Source organism: Manacus vitellinus, unplaced genomic scaffold, assembly GCF_001715985.3.
Source record: "Manacus vitellinus isolate BGI_N305 unplaced genomic scaffold, ASM171598v3 scaffold_6_pilon, whole genome shotgun sequence".
In the NCBI taxonomy this organism is placed as follows: domain Eukaryota; kingdom Metazoa; phylum Chordata; class Aves; order Passeriformes; family Pipridae; genus Manacus; species Manacus vitellinus.
Genome location: NW_021940750.1, coordinates 4290240 through 4316165, shown reverse-complemented (window position 1 = coordinate 4316165; position 25926 = coordinate 4290240). Strand labels below are relative to the sequence as shown.

Here is a 25926-nt window from a genome sequence, read left to right as displayed (position 1 = left end):
GTTACCTTGTGAAAATCTGCCTGTGTTGGGCCATATTAACCTTTGAAATGTCAATAGTTGTAAATGCATTATGAGATGTTCAATGGCTTTTGCAAGGTTTCAAACAGTTAAGAATCTCTGAAGAATCTGCACTCACTGAGTAGGCTCTGAGCCTCTCACAACACAGATTTTTTGGTCTAAATAAGACAGTTTTAGGAGTGAGATTAGAGGAAGGATATAGTCAAGCAGTGAGGAAAAATGAGTAAAGCTGCTTAAAGTAAATAGCTGACAATTGTCTTCTGAACAGAAGTTTTAGGCTGTCTGAAAAGCAGAGGAGATATTATCAGTTTCAGGTATACTTTAATACTTTATTCTTCACTGATGTGAAAGCAAGTTTCAGAATCAGCATTTTGTGGAATTTCCCGTCAGAAAAGGCTTTTATTTTTTGCTCACATTAAGGATGAAAAGAAGGACTGTAATGGCCCTGCTCATTTTGCTATCACCCTGTGCACGAGATGTTGCTGGCTGGCAGTACCACCATCCCTCTGTGGACAGAACTGTGGCAGAGGGACTGGGTAAGACTTCCAAAGGAGACCAGCCCCCTTGCAGACTGCCCTATGCTGCCTGGCAGCAGCTATCAGTGGGAGAAGGGTTGGTTGTTTTTCCTTTGGTTTATCTAGCTCTTGGTCTCCAAACTGGAAATACCTTGGCTGTCAGGAGCAGCAGAGGCTTATTTGCTTTTTCCACATGAATCATGAGACTGGAGATGTTCAATCTGCTCCATGATGGAGGGTCTCAGCCTGTTTCTCTGTTCAGTGGGGCAGCTCCCTGGGCAGATTGCTGGAAAGCTCTGGGAACAGATGAATAAAGAGGTGTGAGAGCATCTGGAGGGACCACAGGTGTCCCAGTGCCCTGGCACCCTGTAAACACAGCCAGCCTGATTTCTGTTCCTCTGAACTGTACTGCTCACATGTATCCTTCTAAATGGTACAGGGCAATAATGCTGCAGACCTTTAACCTGTATTCCAGTTAGGAAGAAACTGTAAACCAAGCAATGATAATATATAGTCTGATAGCAGTTTATGATACTTCAGCAGGTGAACCTGTTTACCATGAATAATACTTTTCTATGGGAAAGAGATGATGCTATATCCTGAATCAGGCTTTCCCCTGCAGTGTCATCATGTGTACACATTGTACTATTTTTCTAATAGGAGCACAAATATTTTCTTTTATTCCAGAAGCCTCTTGCTCAGATGATTTCAAATTCAGGCCACTGGGATTTCTACAGAAATTTTTGAGAAAGCTGGAATAAACTTAGAGAATGTAGAACAACGTAAAATGAAACTGTTGAGCCCAAGTTTGGGTTGCAGTGTCATTTCCTGACCTATTGTAAAATAGTGGATGTAGCCACCTAACTCCAGACCACTTCTTATGTGTGTGATGGGTCCAGTGCTTTAGCTGGAAAATGCCAAATACACCATTTCAATGGGAGCTAAACCCTGTAGCTGCAGGCAAAGTAGTTTACAGAGTCGAGTATGAACTGCAGCAGGATTCAATGCATTATGTATGGATCAGCCCTCTGGAATTGCACATGCATGTAAGTTATGCCTGTAGGAAAACAGTAATTTAAAACCTCCTTCTTCTCCGCCTCTTGGAGCTGACTTACGTTAAATATTAACAAACTTGGTTCATCGATTCCCTGGTTCACTTGGCTTCTTTTAACAACAGACGTTACTACAACAACTCTGTCTGCCTCCCTGCTTCTGTCAGCACAGCCAATGGTGAAACCCAAGAATCTGCAGCTGTAACTCTGCCTGCAGAGCCTGGCTGCTGACTCAGTCCTATAGTCATCCCCAACTTTCTTCCTGAGATCACAAATGCATCCCACCTTCGGCGTCTTTGAGTAGTTTGTACTGAGAGACACTTGCTGCAGAGAGGCTTTGGTTAAAGGAGACTGAGGAAAGGTGTGAGTGAGCCCACAGGAAGGTGAGTTCCTCTTGTCAGAGGAGGAAGCAGTGAGCATGGCCAGCAACCCCAGTGCACTGCCCCGGGTAACCTTCCAGACACCGGAGAAACCTGGGGAGGAATCATCACACAGGAAACTGGGCAAGTTGACCATAAAGTATAACCGCAAAGACCTACAGCGCTGGCTAGACCTGGAGGAATGGATCAATGCCCAACTGCAGGAGCTATACCAATGCCGGGTGAGTAGCTGGGGCAAATCAGCTTGGTAGGTTAATGGGTCTAGAGAACCTGTGTGCTGGGACAGAGGTTTGCTTGCTCTGCCTCACTGGAAATAGTTTCTCATCTTCATTCTTCAGTAGATATCTCCTTGCCACCTGCTGCAGTCCTCTCTCTGACTGGTGTGTCGGCAGGCAGAGAAGCTTGCACTGATACAATCCAACCAGCTTTAAATTGCCTGGCATTGCACCCACTGAGGGGATGTAGCTATTGCTCAGCACGAGTAGCAGAACCTGGAGAGATGTATAAACCCAGGATGCTTCTTGTTGCTGCACTCCATGTGGTGAGTGGCTTTGCTGCAAGCAGTATTTAAGCTAGCTGGGTTAGAGTTATCAGTGTATCCCTGTTCCTTTTTGACACAACAGTGAGGCTCTACCTGCTGTTTGAAAGAGACACTTCGGATAATGCTGTATCTGTAGGTGCTGTCTGGACACACTACTGACAGAAGGAGAAGGGAAAAAAAATCCTATGCACAAATGTGTAGATCTTATGCCTTCTTGTTCACAAATCCCCAGAGCCGTCTTCCTTGCCTGAACTTCCCTTTGCAACAGGAACAGTCCTTAAATTCTTTCTCCCTACCTGAGAGTTGTCCCACTAAGAAAGATCCAGGAGTGCCTAGGTCCAGCACCTGAATGGTGTGGGTCTTTATTTCAGCTGTTGCAGAGTAGATGACAGTTTTTTATTGGGTAGGTGACATTTAAGTCAAGTTCCAGCACTGGCTGCTTACACTGAAATTTTAACCTTGTACTATCATTTCTGTGCATATACTGTGCTTAGATGGATAGCTCTTATGCTGGGTGCTTTCGTAAGTGATAGTGCTTTTCCATTCCTTTGGAGTGTGGTACAGGAAAAGGTGAAAGGATTTCCTACACTGTGCATCATGACCTTAAACCCATTTAAATAGCTTGACTAAGAGTTTTTCTTTACTCTGTAGGGCAATGGCCAGTACAGTAAGAGAACAAAGCTTTCTTGACTCAGAGCCCAGTACATCTTCAGTGGAAGACATAGATGAGTAAATTGTGTAAAACAGCTTATTCATGTCTTGGATGGGAATGGACTAAATGAACTGCCAAGGCCTTTCTGTCCTGTCTTCTGTATTTGCACCTCAGCACAGTGCTAAGCACATTTAAGGAAAAAAGAGTTGATGATTGCTTAGAGTCTTCCACTCCGAGCATCAGCACTTTCAAATTGCAATCAAAAATGGAAGTGGATGTGTTAGCACAGCCCAGGAAAGGTAGTTTTTGTGTTATATGCCATGATGGTACAGAGAAACTTTTGCCTGCCCAGGGTGATTTTCTTAGCCTGAGAGCCATAGAACGATGTCAACTCCATAGCTGAAGAGCCAAACTTCAGGAACTGTCTCAGGGCTGTCTTTATTATTGTTGTTGCTGTTGTTTTTTACTATTGTAGTCATTATTGTCATAATTTTCTGTGTGAATTTTCCCATTTGATATTTGTGGGAAGGTACCAGATTCTCAAGCCACGTTGGGAGATAAAAATAGTTCATTTCTGTTTTAATTTATGCCATAGGCAAATAACAGGCAGCAGAAAACAAATATGGAGAAAAGGTCCTTCCTTCTACTGCAAATGAATGGTTCCTCTGAAAATTCCCCCTATGGGGAATTACTGCAGTTTTAAAGAGTTAAGTTTTTGGGACTTTTTTGGAGACAGATGAGAAGCACTTCGTAGCACCAGCCACATGACCCAAGATGGGGCTCCCTATGTGCTACTCTTACTTGCTGAAGTCTAGCGAGATAGACCTTTACACTTGTAAAGGTGTAAGAAAAACAAGTCAGCTTACGTTATCACTTCTGCTCTTCTGAAAATTAAGATCTGTTTACTGTCATCAGAGCAGCTGCCCAAAGGGGACATTTTTTTCCCTACTACAAAATGCCAGCAGGCACAAGTGAGAAACCCAGCCATGCCCTTACAGAAACAGATTGCCAGTGGATTGCCTTTGCTAGCACCTCTCCAGCACAACAGATTTCCCTACTTCCTGATGTATTCAGGCTGGCCTAAGAGATTTGCTACCAGGAACTACATAACACGATGGTGTGCCAGGTCGGACTATTAATAGGATACAACGGGGGGGGTTACATAGGATCTTTTCAAATACATACATGTGTCACAGTAATTGCTTATAATCACCCAGGTGTCCAGCAGGTCCTCCTGTTCTCCTCTGTGCATTGTGGCAAGAGTATTTAGCTAACCCTGCTACTCTGAGCTTCCTTGTGTCCATCAACTTCCATTACATTTACCATTTTCTGTTACCTCTTACTTTGCTCCACCTGCCCTTGGCAGTTCCTCAGTGTCTTCTAGACATTCAAATGCCAGCAAGGTTAGTTCAAACATCACCTCCTGATACAAGTAATATGAATGCTATGATGTTTACTATCATGAAGCTTTTTTGCAACCAAACTAAGACTTGGTGATTTTCAAAATGATTCCTTGCACATGGAATCCAGAACAGCATCCACACTAGGACCAAAAAGCCACAGGGAATTACTAACCTGTCTCACCCTCAGCCAGAGACAAAGTTGAACTGGATCAACACCTGCTTTCTAAACAGTTACATGGAAACTATTACTTTAAAAAAAATGCTGTGTGGGTCACAATGCAATATATTTAACTCTGGTTTACTATTTATTGTTAAGTTAGCTGCATATCACAGTTAAACAAAGGCTTTCTACTTCCTCTCTGGCATACAGAGAAATATCAGACACTGCTAAGAAAAAGTTTCTTTTTATCCTGTAAGTATTGCCTTTATGTTTAATGTTTTACACATACATCTGTAAATGCTAGTTCGCAATCAGGTACTGTGCTGTTTACCCAGTATCTTTACTCTGCTGATTATTATGTCAAAATATCACTAGTGTTGTGCTGTGAAAGATTCATTTTGCAAATACACTGGAAAACCACAACCTGCTTTCCTTAAAGACTTGTAGAGACTTTTGAAGCTTTAATGTGTCCGTGATCAAGTTTTACAAATGTTTCCAACTAACACCCCGATGTAGCACAAGATTATTACTCCAGTCACCAAAACTTGGGGTCCCTCTTACATTAAAGAAGACTATTATGTCCCACTCATGTCTGTTAGAGAAAGCTGGCAAAATACTCTTAGGTCTTTCAACAGCATAATTGTTTTTCTCTCCATTGCTGCAAAAAGCCTTAGTATAAATACAAAGTATGTGAATGTAATTAGCATAAAAGCCTAAAATCTTCCTGTATTATTTGTGCCTCTCAAACACTAAGCCTGCTGGATTTGTTTGGTGAACTCTTCATAGATGAGGGGTGTCACAGGCTGTCTTAAATTGCACTGCAGTTGGATAGTCTTGAAAGGGTCTTTCCATGATGGATTATGATCCCTGAGCAGTGCAGTGGTGGGAAAAGATGAAGAATGTGTACATCAGGAGGTGTGGTTCTAGCAGACTACGCAAAAGGGCTGGAATCTGTACCCTCTTTATAAGAACCTTCTTATTTTGAGATGATTTATATCATGACTTCAATTTTGCAGCACAGTTTTATTGTAACTCAGCTACTCAGTTCTTTAAAGATGGACTCTAGAGTTCTTAGATGTTGGAAGGTTTATTAACTGTGGTGGGTTTTTTTCTTTTTAGCTAAGGGAAGAAACAGAGACAGCAGCTCCTGAACCACAAATTGATCTTGAAGATCTCCTGGAGGTCCCTAATGAAGAACAGAAATTAAAACTACAGGTCAGATAGAGAGACTTGGTGACTTTAGATTAGGGACTTCTTAGAGTAGTGGTGGGGGGGGTAGAGAATATGTGTTTCCAGTGTTGTATGATGCTTCCCTGTGTTTTCACTTGTCAGAGGTAGTAAGATTATACACATTTTTTGTAGAGAGGAGATGATTAGATCAACTCATAAATACTAAAATGATGACTCCTTGTTTTTTTAGGAAATCCTCCATGAGTGCTCCAGCCCTACAGAGGTGAGTGAAGCACCATATACACGTATGTATGTTAGTTATATATTATACTGTGCTGCTACAATGTGTCTTTGTTGCTGCTTGGCTGAATAGCCAAGATATTACTGTACTGTAGATTCATTTAATCCTAATGGGAGGTGTTTGCCACTTTATTCTGCTGTGTTACAAAATTACATGTAAATCTACATGGGTGAGCTGAAGGCAGAGCACTGGAGGAAATAAGGAATTATGCTTTACAACCAAAGAAAGTTCATTCATTCCACATTTTGGAATTTTGGAATGACTAGGCTGAGTTGCTATTTGGTCCTCAGTGTAGAAAAGCCATAGATAGCAATACAGTTCACATAACAATATTGCACACTGCCAACTAAATGCATTCTTAGCTTTAACCACTCTATGGTTATGAATGACAAGAATGTAAGATGGTCTGCATGTTGGATTGGGCAGATAAGTGCCATGTAAGTTAGTTATACGTGTGGGTTTCTTTTCCCCATGTGAACTTTACAAGTATTGATCTTGAGTTAGAGAGTTAAAAAGTCCCACAAGCAGCCACAACGTCCAGAGGAGTGGAGTCTAATACTTTGCAGTGTAGTGCATGCATCACAGAGGAATTGCCTTTGCTGCATTGAATACCTGTGCAAAATGGGGTCCCCCATCACTGCTTCAGCCACATGCATTGCATGTGAACATTGTGCTCAGACATCGTTCCTCAGACTCCACATCTTGTCGAGCCTATGTAGCTGTACAGTGATGAATATACAGAAAATGAGATGAATGCATGACTATCACTGAAATTAAACTGGGCTGTAGCAATCATTACAGATAGTCTCCTAGCAGGGGTTCAACAAAGCTGGCAATACAGAAATAGTTTTCAGAGTGTGTGAATTTCAGATCTGAGGCAAGAATCCCACATTCCCTGAGTGATAATTGAAAAGAGTTTGCTCTACTGACTCATAAGCCACGAAGGTGTCTTGTGGGCAGCAGGGTACCTGCTGAATACAGATACTGCTACCCCATTGGCAAACCCATGTACTTTTACCCTGGTGATCTTGAATCCTCTTGAAAGATCTCAGCAACCTAATTCCAGAGGGCAGACAAGAAACAAAGTGGTTTCCTCTGAAAGGACTAACTGAAAAGGAATGAATGATCCTAGGCATTTACTTCCAGAGCAAGTTGTGGCAACGTCTGATACTGAAGTGAGGAAGCTGGGCTTCCACACAGCACAAATGCTAATAAGCTGCAATACTTCCAGTGACCTTGCCTAATTACAAGGACATGCAGCTATGTCTTTGGGTGAAGAAAGGCTGCACACTTCTTTATGGTGATGTTACTTGTCGTGCAAAGAGTAAAGTTTGCACATTGCCCTCTGCTTGGAATAACCAGTTGGTCCAGTTTAGTTCATAGTCCTTGGCTGTGTCAGCAAAGTATTCAGGGTTTATCACCATTAACTGCTCATCTATCTGCTCTGCCTCCCCTCAACCCCTGCTCAACGTTATCATTAGTCCTACAAGTGTTTTGCTCCACCTCTTCTCTGCCAGCCACTTCCTTGTAGAGCTGGCACAGCTCCAAGATGGTTTGCAATCCACAACATGGAGCTTTACAGGTTCAACAAGAGGGACAGCTTGCTTTGCCCTAGATTGGAAGGGCAGAAGAAGTGGGCAGGAGGTTATGGTGGCAACAGGAAGCAGTGGAACCTAACAGAGGACAACAGCATCCCGAGGTCATCTCAAGGTAGAAAAAGCAAGTATCTGGGATGAAGAGGGGTAGGCTAGCTCCTAGGGAGAAAATAAACATGGCTGTTCCAGAGGGAAACAAGGGAAGGGAAGTAGAGGAGCTTTTAAGATCCTTTTGATCCATCAAAAGGTCTCCTTTCCTAAGCTAAAAGATAGGTTTGCTCAATAGATGTCAAAATTCTGGTTTCTGCTCAACATAAAGGCAAAAGTGGGAATGATGCAAGTGCCATAATACTTTTTGGGCTGGTGAGCACTGGAATTAATATGACATCCTTCTTTAACCAATTCTTACTGCAGGACTTCATTACGGAATTGCTTAGTCGATTGAAAGGTCTCCGGAGAGTCACCAATCCTCAGAAGAAATGACCTTGCTCACATGGAACACCCAGCTTTGGTCACAAGGAAACGTGTGTCTTCTCTACAAAAACCAGGATCAGCAACAGCACTTCTGAATATGTTTAGGACTTATTACTGAGAAACATCACCAAGTTTGTGAACTTTGTACCAGTGGTTTGAAGTCTCCACTGCTTCCAGATCTACACACAGAGCAGGCAGCTAGAGTGTACATTTTCTTGATTCTTAAAGAGCATGTTAGCCTGGGGAACAGGACAAGATGTCCTTCCTTTAGTTTCTTCTAGGAATTTCCATGCTGGCCAAGGAGCACTGAATACAATTCTCAGGAGCTCGTCGAGACTTCTTTTGTTCTGTCCGCTGCAAGGAAAACAAGGCATTGGTTATCACTCATTCATCAACATGGAAAATCAGTCACTGTTAAGCTGCACCCCATTTCAGTCTGGCTGGGACCCAGCTGCGATCTCCTGCCTGTTACCGCTGTACCTGACTCTACAGCATTACACCTACTTTGTAAGTCTTATTAAGCCTCTGTTATTTATGAAGGTTGGACAGAAAATATCCAGTATGATGGAAGAAAAATGGTCAAGTGCACCTGGTCTTCTTAAGGGGAAGTTTGTGAAACAGCTGCTAAGGCTAATGGAAGAGATTTTCTTTTTTCTAAAAGGCTAAGATTTAGCCTTTTTTCTAAGTCTTTTTTCTATAAGACTTAATGATTTAGAAGTGTCTTCTAAAGGAGCAAGGTCTGGGAATGATTTATCTCATAATTTAAAAAGATGTTGTAAAAATACTTATTTTGTATATTAAACCAGAGAAAACCAGCCGTGCATTGCTTGCTTTTGTTCTCTCTTTAGGTACTAAAGAAAAACTGAAGTAAAAAAATGTCTGCTCCCAATTTCCCTTCAGGGAGCACCTCAGAGTGAGTCTTTTACAGACAAGGTAGGTCTCACAAATGAGCAGTGAAGTAGGACACATTGTCTTGCTGGACAAACTCTTTTGGCAACAACGAATGTTTGTCTGGAAAAGTACAGAGGAAACTACATCCAGCCTCTCAGCAGGTCAGTAATTTGACACATGTGACTAGGAAATAAGGTAGCAAATGGAGGCCGATTGCTTAGGCAGAGCACTCTGACATTATGCCTGCCCCTCCACTCATGCCTGCCACTCAAAACACAAGAGTTGCTGAGTCACATCCAGAGGGGCTTCTATGTACCAGTACATTTAAGGCCAGCTTTTGAGTACATGTTTTGTTTGTTTGTCAGACAGGGACAGAAGGGACCAACTCTGGAACAGGAGGGACATGCAGGTCAGCTAACAAACACAAACAAGAATTCTTGGGCTGGACCAGTAATACCTTAAATACATTAGTCTTTCCATCTTTATCAGTAGCAGAGTGATGACTATTACCTTTTGCTTCCCTCCTATTTTCCAGGTGTCAGTGAACAAGCTGTGGGCCCTGTCCTCTGAGAGGACAAAATCCAAGCTGCAGTAACAACTGTGATGTAAGGGCTTGCTTCCCTTCAATGCTGTTCTTGTAGCTGACTGGCTCCTGGAAGTTTGCAAGCCATGCAGATCATGTCTTGTACTAAGGCTGCTCCAAGATGCTCTAAGCCTCACCCACTAGGTTGGAGAAATGGTCTTCCTTTATCAGGGCCAATATATATCTATGGTAGTCCTGGGAACAGGCCATTTTTCACCTAGAAAGGGACTAATAGGACATGCCTGCCCTTCTGAAATCTCAGCTTTGTAAGTAAAATAACAACAAAATTAAATCCAGAGCTGCAACGGTTTTAGATCTGGCACTGATCATGGATTGACACCTGCTAAGACTCAAGAGAGTCACTGAGACAGGAGAGCAGCACGCGGACAAAAAAGCTCTGAGCATGGTTAAAAACAGATTGGGATCAAACAGAAGTTCAGGTAGAAGATCTAGGTAGACAGGCCATGAGCAGTGTCCTAAACTAGAGATGTAACTGGTTACATACAGTAGTACATAGGAGTCCCGATTACTTACACACCCTACCAAGAGGCTTTGTTTTACTCTGCTGAGCAGCAACAGCACAAAGACCTGACACGCCTCTCCTCTAGCCCAAAAGAGATATTCTTCTCTCCCCTGGGCATTGTTCTATATTTCCTCAATATGGAGTAATGCAAAGAAAATTTTTGTCTATGTATTAAGGCAGACATTGTTAGAACCAAGGAAAAAGGAAGTTCTCAAAACTCTGCTTGACAGAAGTTGTCTTTGTGCTTACTCTGCAAGTAGCAGGAAAGGAGTAAGCTGCAGCCCCTATGATGTGCAGTTGGGTCCAATCCATAAGGACACCAGCACCACATGAGAGAACTTCAAATGAGCACAGTGTTCACCGGGAAGAAGGTAACACGTGGCCAGGGGCAGATGATTTCTCAGCTCAATGGTGCAAAAGAAAAAGCAACACAAGGCAATTAGAGCAACTTGGTTTTTTTTTTAGTTCTTAAACAGTAGTAATTCATACTTGCTTTTATTTACACGTTGGCTATTCTCACCCTACACCACAAGTATAGACTAAAATTGGCGTTTTAATTTTTTTTTACAAATATCTTCCAGTTAACTTTGCTGTTTCTCAGCACCACCACTAGCATAAGGCTGCAATGTTTAGTATGTACATGCTGTGCCAGAATGTTGCTTTAAAGGAACTTTGCCTTCTTGATTACACCAAGATAACTCAGAACGTATGAAAGTTCATGTGCTTTTCTAATTTCAATTCTTGTTGGGGTGAAGCCTACATAAAAAACATTTTGAGTGGGAAAGAAAATCTCATCCCTTATGACATGCTACAAAGATAGAAGAAGTAAAGAAGGTGAATCTCTTTCTGGAAGATGCCAAGCTGTCTTCAGTCCTTGAATGGCTATGACTGAAGTTGACCTGGCCTATCAGGAACTGATTGTTTACCAGTATCTTTTCAAAGACAAGGATGAGGAGTAAGCAACACAGCCAAAAGTGCACTGCCCACTTAAAGGTCATGCAGCATTCATCTTACACAACAACAGATTCAGCTAGGTGTGCTTCCTGCAGACAGCTATCTGGATACCCTTTTACCCCTCCTCCGTGGAGGTCACTGAGGCAACAGCTACAGTGGGGAAGGCTTTTCAGAGGAAAGTGACTGAGCTGCTACTAAAACAGCCAATTACATGCAGAAAGTGCAGCAGCCACAAAAATGTCCATTAGTGCTGCAAGGAAAGCAGCAGCATGTGTATGACCAAAGAGACTCCTCCATGTGTGACTAAGTTCTATTTCAGGCATTGGGTTGGGTGCATTTCTGAATTCCTTGGGATGGCCCCAGAGAAACCAATCTGGAATCTAATTAAACTGCTTCCGGCTGTAACCTGCTCCATTACTACTGATGTGAACAGGGCAGGGCTTACAAGACACAGGCTGCCTAACTGCACAGGAGCTCAATGTTTGGTTGTGGCTGATGAAGCATCCAAAATGTTGCAAGTAGCACTCCAGCTCATACTAAGTTTTTTTTAAAAAATAGAAGCAGCTGTAAATCAAGAGGTTGAAGCCCAAAGGAATGGATCAGTCTTAAGAGAGATATAAGAACAGATATTTGCACCTTCCCTTGTATATACAAAACACAAAGGATTTAACCTAAGACAGAACTGGACTGTCTTACTACCAGACTAATTATCCATGTCAAATAGCAATGAAAAAGTGTCATTCCTATGGTGACACAAATCCAGAAGAGCATTTTGTTTTTCTTTTTAAGACTGCAAGCTTCTCAGGGCTGTAACTTATCTAAATTTTGTGTAACGCAGGGCTCATTGTGAGCTCTTACATCAGAACAACTCAAATAGTTTTCCTATCTGCCTGTCCCAAAGAGACAGGCACTGGTGAAGCAAGGACTGCCAGGAGAAAGAAGATCCTCCACAGAAGCGAGGCTTTGCCACCCCTTCCTAACAAAAGGTTTTGATGGCACTGCTGCATACACTTGCAATTTTTAGTGTGTTACCCTGCAGTATCACTATTCTACATTGTCTGAATCAGGTTTCTGTTGAAGGGCCTGAGCTAATGCAGCACTTCAGCACAAACCCAGCTTCAACAGCAGCTTAATTAATTTGCTGTGCTCTGACCAGGGGTGACAGAGGTGCAGGCAAACACTATTTTGTAAGTTCACCTTGGAGGTAAACTTAAGTGACCTTAAGCAGAGGGGCAGGGCAGACAGCTGGGAGTGGCAGTGTCAAACCAGACAGGCAAGATTCATTGGAAATTCCCCGTCAAAGGCAAATCCTTTATTTTGTTGCCATTGGAATTTGTCAGCCTTGGAGAGCTCTCTCAGAAGTTCACATTACTCTGGAAAGGGCTCATCCTGATGGAATAAAGCATGTTTACAGCAAGTTTAGTTGGGTATCTGAAGCAATTCTGGGTGCTCTGGACAGTGGCAAGTGCCACTTGCATCTGGATTGTCTCCAGGGAGGGATATGAACATATGCAACTGAGCTTCTCTCATAGCCAGAGAAAGAGCATCACACAGGTAACATAATTATTCTACCAGGGGAACAAATAATTAACAAAGCTAAATCCTGCTTTCAGACTAATGTACACCTCTTCCAGACTGATAGGTTGCTCTTACAGACCACATGACCTTGGCACAGCCAATGCAGAATCACAACACTGTGTATCAGTGTATCCTTTACAAAGGATCCTTCAACTGAGCAACACTGCCCATCAAGGCAGAGTAGCCCCTGCACCTTTTCCAAACACACCACAGAAACATTTTTGATGACTTCATGATTCTTCATTTCTTTCCCTAAGCCACTTGGCACAAGGACTAACATACCATTATAAGAAGGCAACAATTTGTAAAGGGCTATCAGGCGTTTCCAGGAGAGACTTTAACCACAGGCCTCTGTAAATAATTTTTATTACACTTTGAAAGTTCTCATCACACACGTGATCACAAAGTAGACAGTTTTCTCAGTGCAAAGTGCTTTGCTGCCTGTTGAACCAGTGTGTAAGCTGTTAGCAAAAGCAGGAAGTTACTTATCAGCCAGTCAGTACTGCCTTAAACACTCATCTTTACTGCAACCCACATTGCCTTACCGTCTGTATTTATGGACTCGTATCCACCTCCTCATTTATTCCCAAGCATACACAGCAAACCATGCACTTCTCTGGAGTATTTGTGAGGACAAAGTCATATGCCCTCCAAACTTCTCTCAGATTACAGCACATCCTTTAACTGTCCAAAACATCACCCGTTTTGGCTGCAAATCCACTTGGACTCTTCCTCCCATCTGGCTGGCTCCTCTGTTTTCCCATTCTCCACCTTCTTTACTGCTTATGAAGAATGTGATCACTTCTGCTTGCAAGGAAGATGATAGCGGGAGGTGTGGTGGTCCATCAGGTCAAACTCATCATGGCCTTCCCTGAGAAGCAAATACAAAGTGCAGTCAAAAGTAAATACCCAGGCTGGGAATTCGCCCTTAGCTACTGCACAAGGTATCTCCCAGCAGCCCTTACCTAGAAACTTATCTCAAGGGAGATAAGTTGTGAGGACCTGACTGGCAGCCATGTGGACTGACTACTTAAGGTATTTGCTTGTAACAGAAACCTCTGAGGTGCTTTGTGGGAAGGTCTGCTCAGCCTTGCCTGATGGATTCGAAAATGACAACAGATCTCTTTGTCTCTGCCTCTTGGAGAGATTCACTTAACTGATGGCTCATTTGCAGCACTATGTCTATGATTCCAGGGATATAAGCAACTCCTATGACAATAGACAAAATGATGGTCTGCTCTGCACAGCTCTGTTGTGGCTAAAACGCAGTGTACCGGCAGCTGTCTGAACCATGCTCAGCAGTGGGCAGTGTTGAGACACAAGCCTGCATCTGCAGGGAGCAACTTATACACTTGTTCACCTTCCAGACTGCTGATTCTGGTTTTACTGATGTTTGCTGTAGGATATTTTTGTTTGTTTGCTTTGTTCTTAATGACCTAATACAGCCAATCACATACTTTCTTAACATTTTCATATTTTTCCCATTCCATTTCTTTACAAAAACATTTGAAGGAAATCAGAGAATATACACAAAAGCATCTCTTGTTATCCCAACCAGATTCTTAGCAACTTGCTGTCTAAATGTCTTCCAGCCAACTACCCAAAAGTTTTGAGGCATGAAAAAAGAGAAGTCACACAAACTGTTAGGAAAAGCTTTGTATTCAAAGGAATTAACCCTCCAAAGCTGAGACATGCAATATTTTTCAGAAATCAAGCTAGAAACATTTAAGAACCAAGACTACAGCTGCTGCAAGGCCTGACTGATGAAAAAGGATTCACACATACATATTTCAATAAAGATCTTTTTAATATAGTTTAATATTGCAAAGTCTCAAGCTAAGAAAAGCTTCAGAAGTTTATACTATCTGATCTCCCCTCTTAAGGGAACGCAGCCCAGATCATCCATCAATGGCATTAACAAGCCATAGGAGTCACTGAACAATAGTCTCATTTATCCCATCCCACGTAATGCAGCACACCAGCTGCTCCAGAGAACACTCAGACAATGTGCCCAAACATGCACTGAGGCAGTACACACAGAACACTCCTGCCTAGGGTCAGTTTAGTCTCTGAAGCCTGGGATAACTACTTATCACACAAAGTATTTCCATAACTAGCATTCAGCTCAGATCTGGGTTCCTTAAATATTCCCTCCTACTGCCTGTTTTATTGCCCAACAAGAAGAACAAACAAAAGGGGCCAAGCTTTCCTTTTACCTGCCTCTTAAGACCAAGAGGAATTGCAAGACTTACCGAAAACAGCGCTGGCAGTAGAGGTCCCCATCACAGCCATGGCAGCGCAAAGTGGCATCTTCGTTGCAGATACAGCACCAGGGTAACTCATCCTCATCACTATCTGCCCTGGCAAGAGCTGTGGTGGTTGGAGTCTGGCCCTAATTCACAAAGAAAACAGAGACACAGAGTTCAAACTCCAGCAGAGAAAATACAGAACTTATCATTGTAATGCATGATGGCCACAATGACCTGTCGTATGGTCCATAGTTTACTCTCTGCTGATGCTAAGTCTGTGAGAAGAACTTGCCCAGAGCCCAAGGATAGGCTCCATATGCATCTAGATTGTTGAATAAAACCCCAAGGTACTTGCTAGAATTTAGTTGTGAAACTATGTTGCTTGGAATGTAAACAGGTATTCACCCTCATTTGGTGTCTACAGCAATACACACCCACATTGTCTGTACTGTGTTAAGGGCACGAAGGCCAGATCTTCTGGCAGGCACCACAACAATACCATGTGACACACAATTCCTGCTGTAAAAGCAAGCAATCAAGCAGTTTTGCTGAAAGCAGTTATGGGGGAAGGGAAAGTAATGGGAGGTTGGGTGTGTTTTTCTCCCTGTTATAGAAAGAAAACTGTGGGACAAAGGAAGTGATTTGCCAAAAGGCCTCTACTATTGATTTGTACCTGTGGCTGGGACAAAAAGATCTTCTGAAATCATAATCTAAATATATCCATAAGGCAAACTGTTGTCTCCTTCTCCCTTACAGAGAACTCTTGTGAAACTGAACAGTCATAAACACACTGAGACACAGTGCCTGGACACTGTCAAAGGCAGCTTTCTAACATAATCTTTTCCTAACACTATCTTTTACATCAGTAATCCCAGAAATGCAAGGTGGCATACCTATGAGATGGATGTTTTCAATAATGCTTACAATTAAATAATTTCTTCCATGGGGGATAGGCCTGACAGGTGACTGTCAGTCACAGGTCCATTTAATTCTTGTAATATACATTAGAGAACATGTTTGTATTTCCATAGTAGGCCAGAATCCACTCTGAGCATAGGATATCTTGCTACTAATTCCTTCTTCTGATATTATATGAGAACACAGACAGTGTATTACTGACTAGAGGTTCTATTCTGCACAAGCTGAAAGCACCAGCAAACCTCCCATTTACTCAGGTTCAGGATATGGTACTAGACTGTGGCCTTGTCAGCCTAATTTTATATATATATATATTCTCTAATATTCATACTGTGAGGTCTCTGCTAACTTCTCCAGATTTAGATGACACCACAACATTCAACAGAAAGCCAGCCTGAAAGGAATAGTATTCCAGGGAGCAATTCCTTTTAAATGGATGATTCACAGCTGAGCTCAGGGCTGGTCAGCCTTGCAGAAGCTGCTTGGCTTGTCTGCCCTGGAAAAACTGGTTGGTTACTCTTTTTCTGCATTAAGCCTAGGATACAGCAAACTTCTGCTGCAAAATTTTACTCTCTTAAGACCCTGGAATACATCAATTCAAGAGATCCTGACCAGCTCACTGACCTTTTGCTTTGCTTTCTTACACAGGTTCTGTTGTGAGGGTCCTGGTTGGGTGGTCTGATCTGGAGGAATGTTGAATCCACTTGCTTCATCCAGGGCTGCTTCCTCTGTGAGCTGGTAACAAGAGAAAGCAAGAAGCCTCTTGTTTCAAACACAGCTGCGATCCTCATTCTAGGCCCTAAACCTCCTGCCCTTCTTGCTCTCATGCAATAACAGGAGATAAGAAGTCTGAATACATTTTGTGTTATCCAGACAGATGTGAGCTCTCTGCACTAGGAACACTGTGTGTACACTGTGGACAGTCAGTGCAGCAACAGAGGCCTGTAGCAAACACACTCTGCTTTGCAGCACAACTATCAGGAGACCCTCAACATCATGCTAATCACACGTGTGTGATGTATCAGACACAGCAATTGTCTGATAAGCACAGCAAATGCGGGTCTGCCTGCCAAGACAATTCCGAGACATTTTAGAGAGAAGTAAGCTGTGCTACACAGCACACATCATCATCCATGTTCTAACTGGATAGGGGAGCAGAAGGAACAAGAAGTAAGGAAGTAGCAGCAGAGTGGGGTTGTAAAGAAGACACACACACCACAAGAGACACTAAGCATGAATGAGAAAGACAATGTGACAGACTAGAAGCATTGTTGTCAGTCGCCTGCCAAAACAGCTGAATGGCCCATGGGAGCTAGCATTGGGAAAGCATTAGGAGGGGAAGGAGTGAAACTCTTCCCAGAAACACAAACACATCCTTTGTGTATGCTCATCAGGCAACAGACACGCTGGGCGTAACTGAGAGGAAGATAAACAAGGCCACAGCTGCCACTTCTGACCTGTTTTAGCACTCTGCGAATGGCTTCCTCCTCAGCCACTTCCTCATCACTGTCAGGAAGTTTATAGTTTTCCAGTGTAACTGTAGGAGTAAGAAATGGGAGACTGTAACCCACACCTGCTTCAAATCTTGTGCCCCTTATGTACCAGAGACAATTGCTTGTGCTGTGAGCTTGTTTTGGCATTCTGGCTCTGACACAGACAGATCCTTTTCAGGTGCAAACTCGTCAAAAAGGGTGTTATTGTTTGGTTTTAATACTGGAAGAGGGAAGAAAAAAATCCCCACCAAACCCAGAACTTTGCTTTTAAAAGCTTTGTTAACCTCACCAGAGTATGCTAGAACTACCTCAGAGAAGGGTGCAAGACAAAGCAGTCTGACCTTACAGCTCCAGCCTTTATCCTCAACTTAGATCTTTCACGCTGATTTCATAATGAACCAACTTGTACAACTTTACAGATAAAATCAAATCTCAGTCTGTTTCTTGCAGAACATAGGAATTAAATGGATAAACACTTCTCAGAAAAGAAATTACTCTGTCACAGCAACTTGATTCCTCTCTTGGCACTGTATTCTCATCTGCTGCTCACCTTTCTCTGGGTCCTCGCCTTTGAGTGCTGCCAGTCTCTTGGCAACCTGTAAGATCTTCTCCTGCCTAGTATTCTCTTCCTGCAGCTCAGCAGCGGCTTCTGCCAGAAGTTTGTTCTTCTCTTCCTCTAGCTGTTTTGGGTCCAGATTTGCAGGGCAAACACAATCTTCACTTTCTCGATTGAGATCATTCAAACTTTGGCTACTAACAGCTGCAGGCAGACACACAGAACATGCTGGTGACTCAGCAGCAATGTTCCTTGGGCACAGAAAACACAACGAAAGCAATGCTATGAGAGCAGCTTGTTGCTCTCCATGAATCCAGGTAATAATAGGAGAAGCCATGCCAGTAGGATCTTCACTGTACATGAAGAGAAGAAAGTGAGCTAATTGGTGGTCTACAGTGAGATTACAGAGAAAGCACTGCAGCTAGGAAGATAATGGTATGCCAAATTCCAATGTTTTGTAACAGTGCACAGGTGCATTAGGAGTAGCAACACCTCCTCCCCAGGGAAAGGTCACCTTAGAGAAATAGAGAGGAGCAATCTGTGTACAACAACCCTGACAACAAGGAACCATCTCCAGGCAAAGACATTGAGAGCCAGTATGGAGCCAGATGGCTGCTCTTGGTCAATTTGGTAGTCGTAAGGGGGAGAGAGGGACAAACTGGACACCCAGCTCACCTGTAAGCTAGATAGGGAGGCACATATTGCCTCCTCAATATAGCACATACATTATCAGATATAAACAGGTCCTTGGAAGCCAAAGTAAATACCTTGAGGCTGAACTCTTGGTCTGTAATGCTCATCAATGGCAACTTCCTCAGATAGTTGAGTTAACAGGTCATCTGTCCGCTGGACCAGACTTCTGGTATCAGGAGGCTGGTGTACCTAAGAAACAAGGGGGGTGTGGGAAAAGGCAAATGAGAGGAGAGTGGCAAACTCAATCAAAGGAAAATTTGGCAACCAAGATCACCCTGGATGGAAGCAGCATAAAAAGATGCCTCCATTGATATTGAGAATCTCAGCTTACAGCTTTATGGGCTTTATGAAGACTTTCAAGGGCTTCATTTTTAGAGGTGCTGAATGCACACAGCTCTAAGAGTAGTCACCCAAACGATGCGAAGTGGTGCTGAATGTATAGGAGTACACACTGCTGGGTCCCAATCCCAGCTCTGTCACTACCTCCAAAGCAAACAAAGTGCCGTTCTCAACAGTGCCAGCCAGCAGCCCCACTAAGACCTACAATAACATCTGGGCATGCAGCTGAAGAAAGAACCATAAGGAAATGATATTCTGGGGACAAGATAATTCCCATAGGCTTTCAATCCAACTGATTCCTCTGCAACTTCAGACAAACCATGCTGAACTTCCATTTCTGGAATAATTAACAGGATTTTGCCCAGCTGGTGTGCAGTAACAACTACAAGATACAATTAGAAGGTAGGGCTGATAAGCCCCAAACACAGACAAACAGCTCTGAAATACTATGACCACTTAGGTATACAAATGGGTTGAGAGTAAAAAACTTAGCAACTATTGTTAAGAATATACACATGAACTACACCTGACCTGAAGGAGCACATTGGATTCAAATTGAGACAGCGAACTGGTAAAGGCTGACCATTTGTTTCTGAAGCAATGACACAATCAGGAAACAGAGATTTTTGAGTTAAGCTACCTGGACACAAAAAAGCTGAAGAAGGAAGAACAGTTAACATGCTGGGACACCAGTTACTGTGTCAGCTCACAATAAATTGCTGACTAAAGAGCTGAGGGATCTTACAGGTCTGCGAGCCTGGGAAGGAGGATCTCTCCCCTGCAGGACAGCCAACCGATCCTCCATCTCCTCTGTGGATGGAATAGGACCCCGGCCATCCTCCTTCAGGGCAGCCAGCCTAGCTTCAATCTCAGCCTGAGTAGGGATGGACTCTGCAATCCAGAATAACCCAAGAGAAGAGATTATCCTGTTAATGAAAACAAAACACTTCAAATTTTTTTTTCTTAAAATTGTATTTCTTTCTGGAATCAGACTCTGAACACCTGAGCAAAAACCTCCCTCAGCCCTGATGTGAATAAGGGGTCATACTGCAGTGACTCAGAGACTACCCTAATGCTATCCTTGCCTTCAGAGTCCTTGCCTCCATCACAGTTTATCTCCTAGCCATAAGGTGAGTAACATCATTAGGGTAACATCATTTGGCAATCAGCTGACTTTGAATACTAGGGACAGGCAGAGAAATAAGAGTCTTTTAGGCAGTATAGTCCATCTCCTAATGCCAACCTAGACATATATCAGACTGAAGCCCTCCCCTGCCACATAACAGACAAGAGGCAATGGCCTCAAATTGTGCCAGGGGGAATTTAGATTGGGTATTAGGAAAAATTTCTTCACAGAAAGGGCAGTCAAGCACCGAAATAGGCTGCCCAGGGAAGTGGTTGAGTCACCGTCCTTGGAGATATTCAAAAGATGTGTAGATGTGGCACTTAGGGACACGGTTTAGTGGTGGACTTGGTAGTGCTGGGTTAATGGTTGGACTTCATGATCTTAAAGGCCTTTTCCAACCTAAATGATTCTGTAATAACCAGGTAACCACTTTGCAGTGAGTTCTTTCTCTTCTAGGGATCCCATATAATTTTAAAAATAGTTTATTCTCCTGCAAGCACCTCAAGGCTGTCCCAGAACCTGACAGCTGTCGACTGGGATGAGAATCCTTTTCCTTCTCTGTGAGACAAGGCTAGCTAGAACATAGTCCCACAGAGAATGGAACCCAGGACAGTGACCCACAGGAAACCTTCTAAAAAATACTTTGGCCAAAGACTTTCATTTCATTCTGCTCCAAGTGGCCTTGACACAGGCTTTTACCCCACAAAAAGGAAATGAGAAAGTGATTTTACACATTAGATACTGCCCCAAAATTGAGTTGTAGTTTCAAGGGAAACACCAAGAAGCAAAATGAAACTGGAACATTGACCTAAACTCATTGTAGAATTGGGCCATTGTGGCAGCAGTACTTGGATGCTCTGTCCTGTTTTAAGCCTTCATTTCCCTAGAACAGCAGCCTCTTAACATCCAGAACTCCCCTCTCCCTCCAGGTTCCATGTTTCCCAAGTAGCAGTGTTCCCACCCCAGGTATTTACAGTATTCTCTACAACTCACTCGGTTTCCTTTCCTCCCTGAGCCTCTCCAGTCTCTCTGCAATAGCTCTATCCTCTTTTGAGAGCCCCTGGTATCTGGAGCCTGCTCGACCTGGGGGTTTTGCAGCTGCTTTCTGTTGCTCTTTCAGCTGGTTTTGCTTAGCCTCAAAAGCTGCTACACGCCTGTGACAAGGATGGAAAAAAGACATGACAATTGAGAACAGGGATTTTAACCTGGAGATATGAAAACATCCTCTGTGAACCCAACAGAAATGAAACCACTCTCTCTCATACCAGGCTCTCCAACATCAGCATAATGAGGAAGGAAAACCTTAGCTCACAGGAACAGCACGCCTGGCGCTGCTTCCCAGAAGATATGGAACATTTCACCACCGAGTTCCTGTTTCCAAGCCAGCTCTGATCAGTCACAGATAATTGCAGGCAGGTGGCTTTTCAGGAGTCTATTCAAAAGAGCTCAGGCCCCACCCCTAAAACAAACTAACAACCCAAACAACAAAACAGCAGCTCTATCCTTAATCTAATTCTGAATCCAAGCAAATACCCACATCAAAAGACCCACTTTTGCAGGTCTCCACAGGGGAAAAGGAAGGCCTAAAAGGCTACTCCGCAGCAGAAACAACTGATTGTCAAGTGCAACTCACTTTTTGTAGTTTTCTGGTGGTGACCATTTTGCTGAACTGCTTTGAGATCCCTCTCTGAAAGACAAAACCAGTGATTTTTCTGAAATCAAGATACTGACAACACTTCAATCACCTAGTCTCTCAACTTAAGAGGAACCAGCAGACTTTTCTTGACCTCTTGATACAGCCCCTTCCATAACCTCATTAACACTGAGAGCAATCAGCTTATGAACTGGATTAAGATAACTGCCTGGGACAGCAGGGGACTTCATTTCTAGTCCTTTGGTCCAATTGTTTTGCATTAACACAGTCACCAGTGATCCAAAGGAGGTGGGGCTGAAATACCCTTGCCTCCCACAGCCTGCACCTCCCACTTCAGAAAACAGGTAGACAGTAGTTAGGTAAGACTCCCAGTGTAACTAGCTTCCATGCAGCAGAACACTCTGGAAGTAGCTGGGGCATGCAACAAAACCAGAATTGTATAATGCACGACCAAAACAAAATGTTACAGAAGTTATTATATAACCACCATCATAATGACATCTAGCACACTTGAACACTGCACACCACAAGCACATATTGTATAACTATCTTCTACTTCACTGTATTCAGGTTGAGGGGCTAAACTACACACTTAGGTGAGGTAGTTGTAGTTGGCATATTTCACTCATTCTTGGAAGCAACAGTTGCAAACACAGCTAAGGCCTGTATAGTAATGAATGAATGTAACATTGTTGAACTATTTTCCGGTTCTAAGGTTTCAGTTCTGAAATTTATTTGCGTGAATAACAACATATGCAGCTTACAGAATGGGGTGCCATCCAGAGGGACCTCGACAAGCTCAGTAAGTGGGTCCATGTGACTCTCATTAAACAATGGGTCCCATGGTTTAACAAGGCTGAGTGCAAAGTGCTGCACCTGGGTTGGGGCACCCCCTAGTATCAGCACAGACTGGGGGATGAACAAATCGAGAGCAGCCATGCTGAGAAGGACTTGGGGGTGCTGGTGGGTGAGAGACTGGACATGAGTCAGCAATGTGCACTCACAGCCCAGAAAACCAATTGTGTCCTGAGCTGCAACAAAAGTAGCGTGGCCAGCACGTCTAGGGAGCAGATTCTGTCCCTCTACTCTGATCTTCTGAGACCCCACCTGGAATGCTGCATGGCTGGCATTCCCAGCACAGGAAGGACACAGACCTGTTGGAGTGAGTCCAGAGGAGGCTACCGAGTTGATCAGAGGGATGGAACACCTCTCCTATGTGATCTACCTGCTATCTGCTCAGGGAGAATTTTTTTCTTCTGTGACTCTATAGTACTGATATTAAAATGATGAGAAAAAAAGGCCCACAAGAAACACAGAGAAAGGCTGCCCTGTTTTTTTAATGGCTTTGAAGTTGTAAAGAGAAATCAGAAAATTTCAAAACTGAAACGACTGAATACTGTATTTCACTGTTTCCATGAGCCAGTGAAGATGAAGATGTTTGCTAATGAGAGGCTCCTCTCCTTTAGACACCGGCAGAGCCAGAAAATTCCCCACTAATTGGTGAAAATTCCTTGCTATATGAGAGAAGTGGAGAAGAGGAGTAAGAGAAGGAAGAGGCCACAAAAGAATTGGCTAACTGAGGGATTCTGGTGTATACTTGTGTTCTTGTGTTACTTGTTCACATGTATAACCCATGCTGCTTCTGAATTACTTTTTTTTTTGTTTTCAACAGGCAATCTAAAAGTTATGTTTGCAAATTTTTTTTTCTTTGAAAAGCAAACTGATTTTATGCTACAAAATTTTAAATCTTCAGGCTATGTGTAGCAGAGACCCCTCAACACTGACGATTTGTGTCACAGCCCACAGAGGTAATAACACTTTGAACATCTTATTGTCAGCCCATTCAACTACTACACTTCTGAAAAGACTGCCAGTGCTTCTAGAGGGGTGTAGATTTCTGGGCAAAAACACAGTGGGGCTTAACCTGGGCTCGTCTAGCTAAGATGTCCACAGTAATTCAGTGTCCTTCTGTGAAGTTTTAAACCTGCTTCCTTCTGACTACTCTGTCATAATAGAAAACAGGCACAAATCCTGATTCGTATCTTTGGACTACACAACTCATAAAACAACAGATCAGAAACAGCCTGGCTTGAAACTCCAGGGTACAGGCAGCATCCGTGCACAAACGGAAGGCACAGTTCTCATGCATAAATCTGCAACACAACACTGGGATGTAAACTGAAGATACAAAGCAGGAAACTGTCTTTGGGTGAAGAAACACTCACGCCTTACCCAGTTAGTTTTTCATGACACTGCTTGCACACCTTCTGCTGCGTGTTTCCACAGCGGGGAACAACAGCAGTGAAGCTCCGGCAGCCCGAGCAGAACGACCGCCCGCAGTTCTTGCAGCCACACTGCAGAGACAGAGAGAGGGGCGGGGCAGGGCTTCACCAACCCGTCATCACACACCCCCACCGCTCTGCCCCGCCGCACGCAGGCACAGTGCCCGTGACAGGGCACACACAAAATAACGCTGGGGCTGTGCTGATTTTTTGTAAGAGAACTCCATCACCAGCTGCTGATGAAGATATGGAGACTTTCGAGAACCAGCACGTAACTCCTGCTGGGAGCTGAGTCACCACTTCAGCCCATAGTATAACAAAGTGTGTGCGTGGGAATTGTCTGAGACAATGACCGAATGCTGGATTAGAGGGATGACATGATGATTTTTTTCTCTTTTTTCTTGTTTTTGTCAGTAATCTCCCATATTTGAAGACATATTGCAATTAGGCACCACAATAGCTCAGTAAGCAGGGACAACAACGCCGGGATGCTGGCCAGGAAGATGTCTTGGCGCAGGGCGAGGCGGTTCCCGGTTCCCCTCTCAGACCCTCGCATTGTGGGGTCGTCACCCCCGGGACCGGCCGGTCCTGACCCCCCGCAGCCGGACTTGCCTCTTTCTTGAAGACAGAGAACTTGGACGCGCATCCATAGCACCGGCTATCCATGGCGCTACCGGAGGCGCGGCCCAGCCTCAGGCGCGGCGCTGCACGCCCGCTGAGGCAAGCTCCATGGTCCTCCCCCCAGGTCCCTTGGCTGCCTCAGGCTCGAGGGTCGACGACGATCGGGGCTGGCACTAGCGGGGAGGCGCGGAAAGCGCCCGCCCGTCCTCAACACACGGAGCTGAGGGCGCACGGCCCGACGGGAGTTGTAGTCCCTCGCCCCGCCCTTCCCGGCGCCAGCCGACGGGCAGCTCTCCGTGGATAAACTACACTGCCCAGGGCTCCGCACGGTCCCAGTGCCGGGCCGCCCGGGCCACCAGCCAGGGCACCATCGCCGCACGATGCATTGTGGTACCTGTAGTTTGGTGCCGCCGGCAGCGCCATGTCCCGGCGGACATTAGCCGTGGGTGTTAATTGGACCGAAAAGTGTCTTCTCTAATGCTGACAAGGTTGCCCCCGAGTTACTCTGGTTTTGGGGTCTTTTTCGTCTTAAACCTGTGGTGAGATCCTGGTTCAGAACAGCAAGAATCGACTGAATTGCAAAACTCCTGTTATCTCCAGCCCATCCTTGCCACTGTTGGTCTATGTGCCCTCAGAAGGGAATGTCCTGCAGGGTTTCCAGAAAGAGTTACTGAGTGTACCATGAGTCATCCTGCTAACCGCATGAGTTTGCAGGTACATTTTGCATTCTTTTCAGTTTAATATATAAGTCCACATTGTAAAAACCTACACAATTAAATTAGGAAACTGACTGATTTATTCAAGGAAGTAAGACTTGTTAATACCTGAACAAAGCTAAATTTAAAGAAAAAAAACAATGCAGGTTTCCCCTCTCAATTTTTTATTTTTGATTTGTTTCATTTTTGTTTGTATTTTTGTTTTGGTTGGTTGGGTGGGTTTTTTGTTTGGTTTTGGTGGGTTTTTTGTTTTCAGAAAACATTGGAAAGACGACTGTATCAAACTTGAAAGCTAAACTTTGCACCTGTTCAGCAATTATGCTAGAGATCACCCGGAAATTCCACGTATCGTAGGCATAGAGCAGGGAATCGAGACAAATATAAACTCAAACAAAAGACTTCATTGTCTTTGCTATTGAGCTGATCAATAGGAAAAGAGGAAGAGGAAGTTTGAATCTTAATGTTATAGTGCAACCTACCGACTGACAG

General features: G+C 43.7%; 2 protein-coding genes across 3 annotated transcripts; one reads left to right on the top strand and one right to left on the bottom strand.

The window, feature by feature from the left end:
- The first annotated feature begins 457 nt into the window (after positions 1 to 457).
- PPP1R14D (protein phosphatase 1 regulatory inhibitor subunit 14D) lies at positions 458 to 8270 on the top strand. The gene is made up of 5 exons (XM_008919797.4): positions 458 to 554; positions 1987 to 2186; positions 5841 to 5936; positions 6142 to 6174; positions 8202 to 8270. The coding sequence occupies exons 1-5, from the start codon at positions 458 to 460 to the stop codon at positions 8268 to 8270; spliced, it is 495 nt and encodes a 164-aa protein (XP_008918045.2).
- A 4869-nt stretch (positions 8271 to 13139) lies between these two features.
- ZFYVE19 (zinc finger FYVE-type containing 19) lies at positions 13140 to 24935 on the bottom strand. 2 transcript variants are annotated; one of them, XM_018082704.2, is made up of 11 exons: positions 24713 to 24935; positions 24051 to 24172; positions 21798 to 21851; positions 21158 to 21318; positions 19784 to 19929; positions 18774 to 18888; positions 18001 to 18210; positions 17371 to 17494; positions 16582 to 16698; positions 15043 to 15182; positions 13140 to 13661 (listed from the first exon to the last, which is right to left on the bottom strand). In XM_018082704.2, exons 1-11 carry the CDS (start codon positions 24764 to 24766, stop codon positions 13636 to 13638), a joined length of 1269 nt encoding a protein of 422 aa, XP_017938193.1. In that variant the 5' UTR covers positions 24767 to 24935; the 3' UTR covers positions 13140 to 13635. The 2 variants fall into 2 exon arrangements, with proteins under 2 accessions (XP_017938193.1, XP_017938194.1); XM_018082705.2 differs by having other exon boundaries at positions 16582 to 16692; positions 17415 to 17494; positions 24713 to 24932.
- Positions 24936 to 25926: the final 991 nt, after the last annotated feature.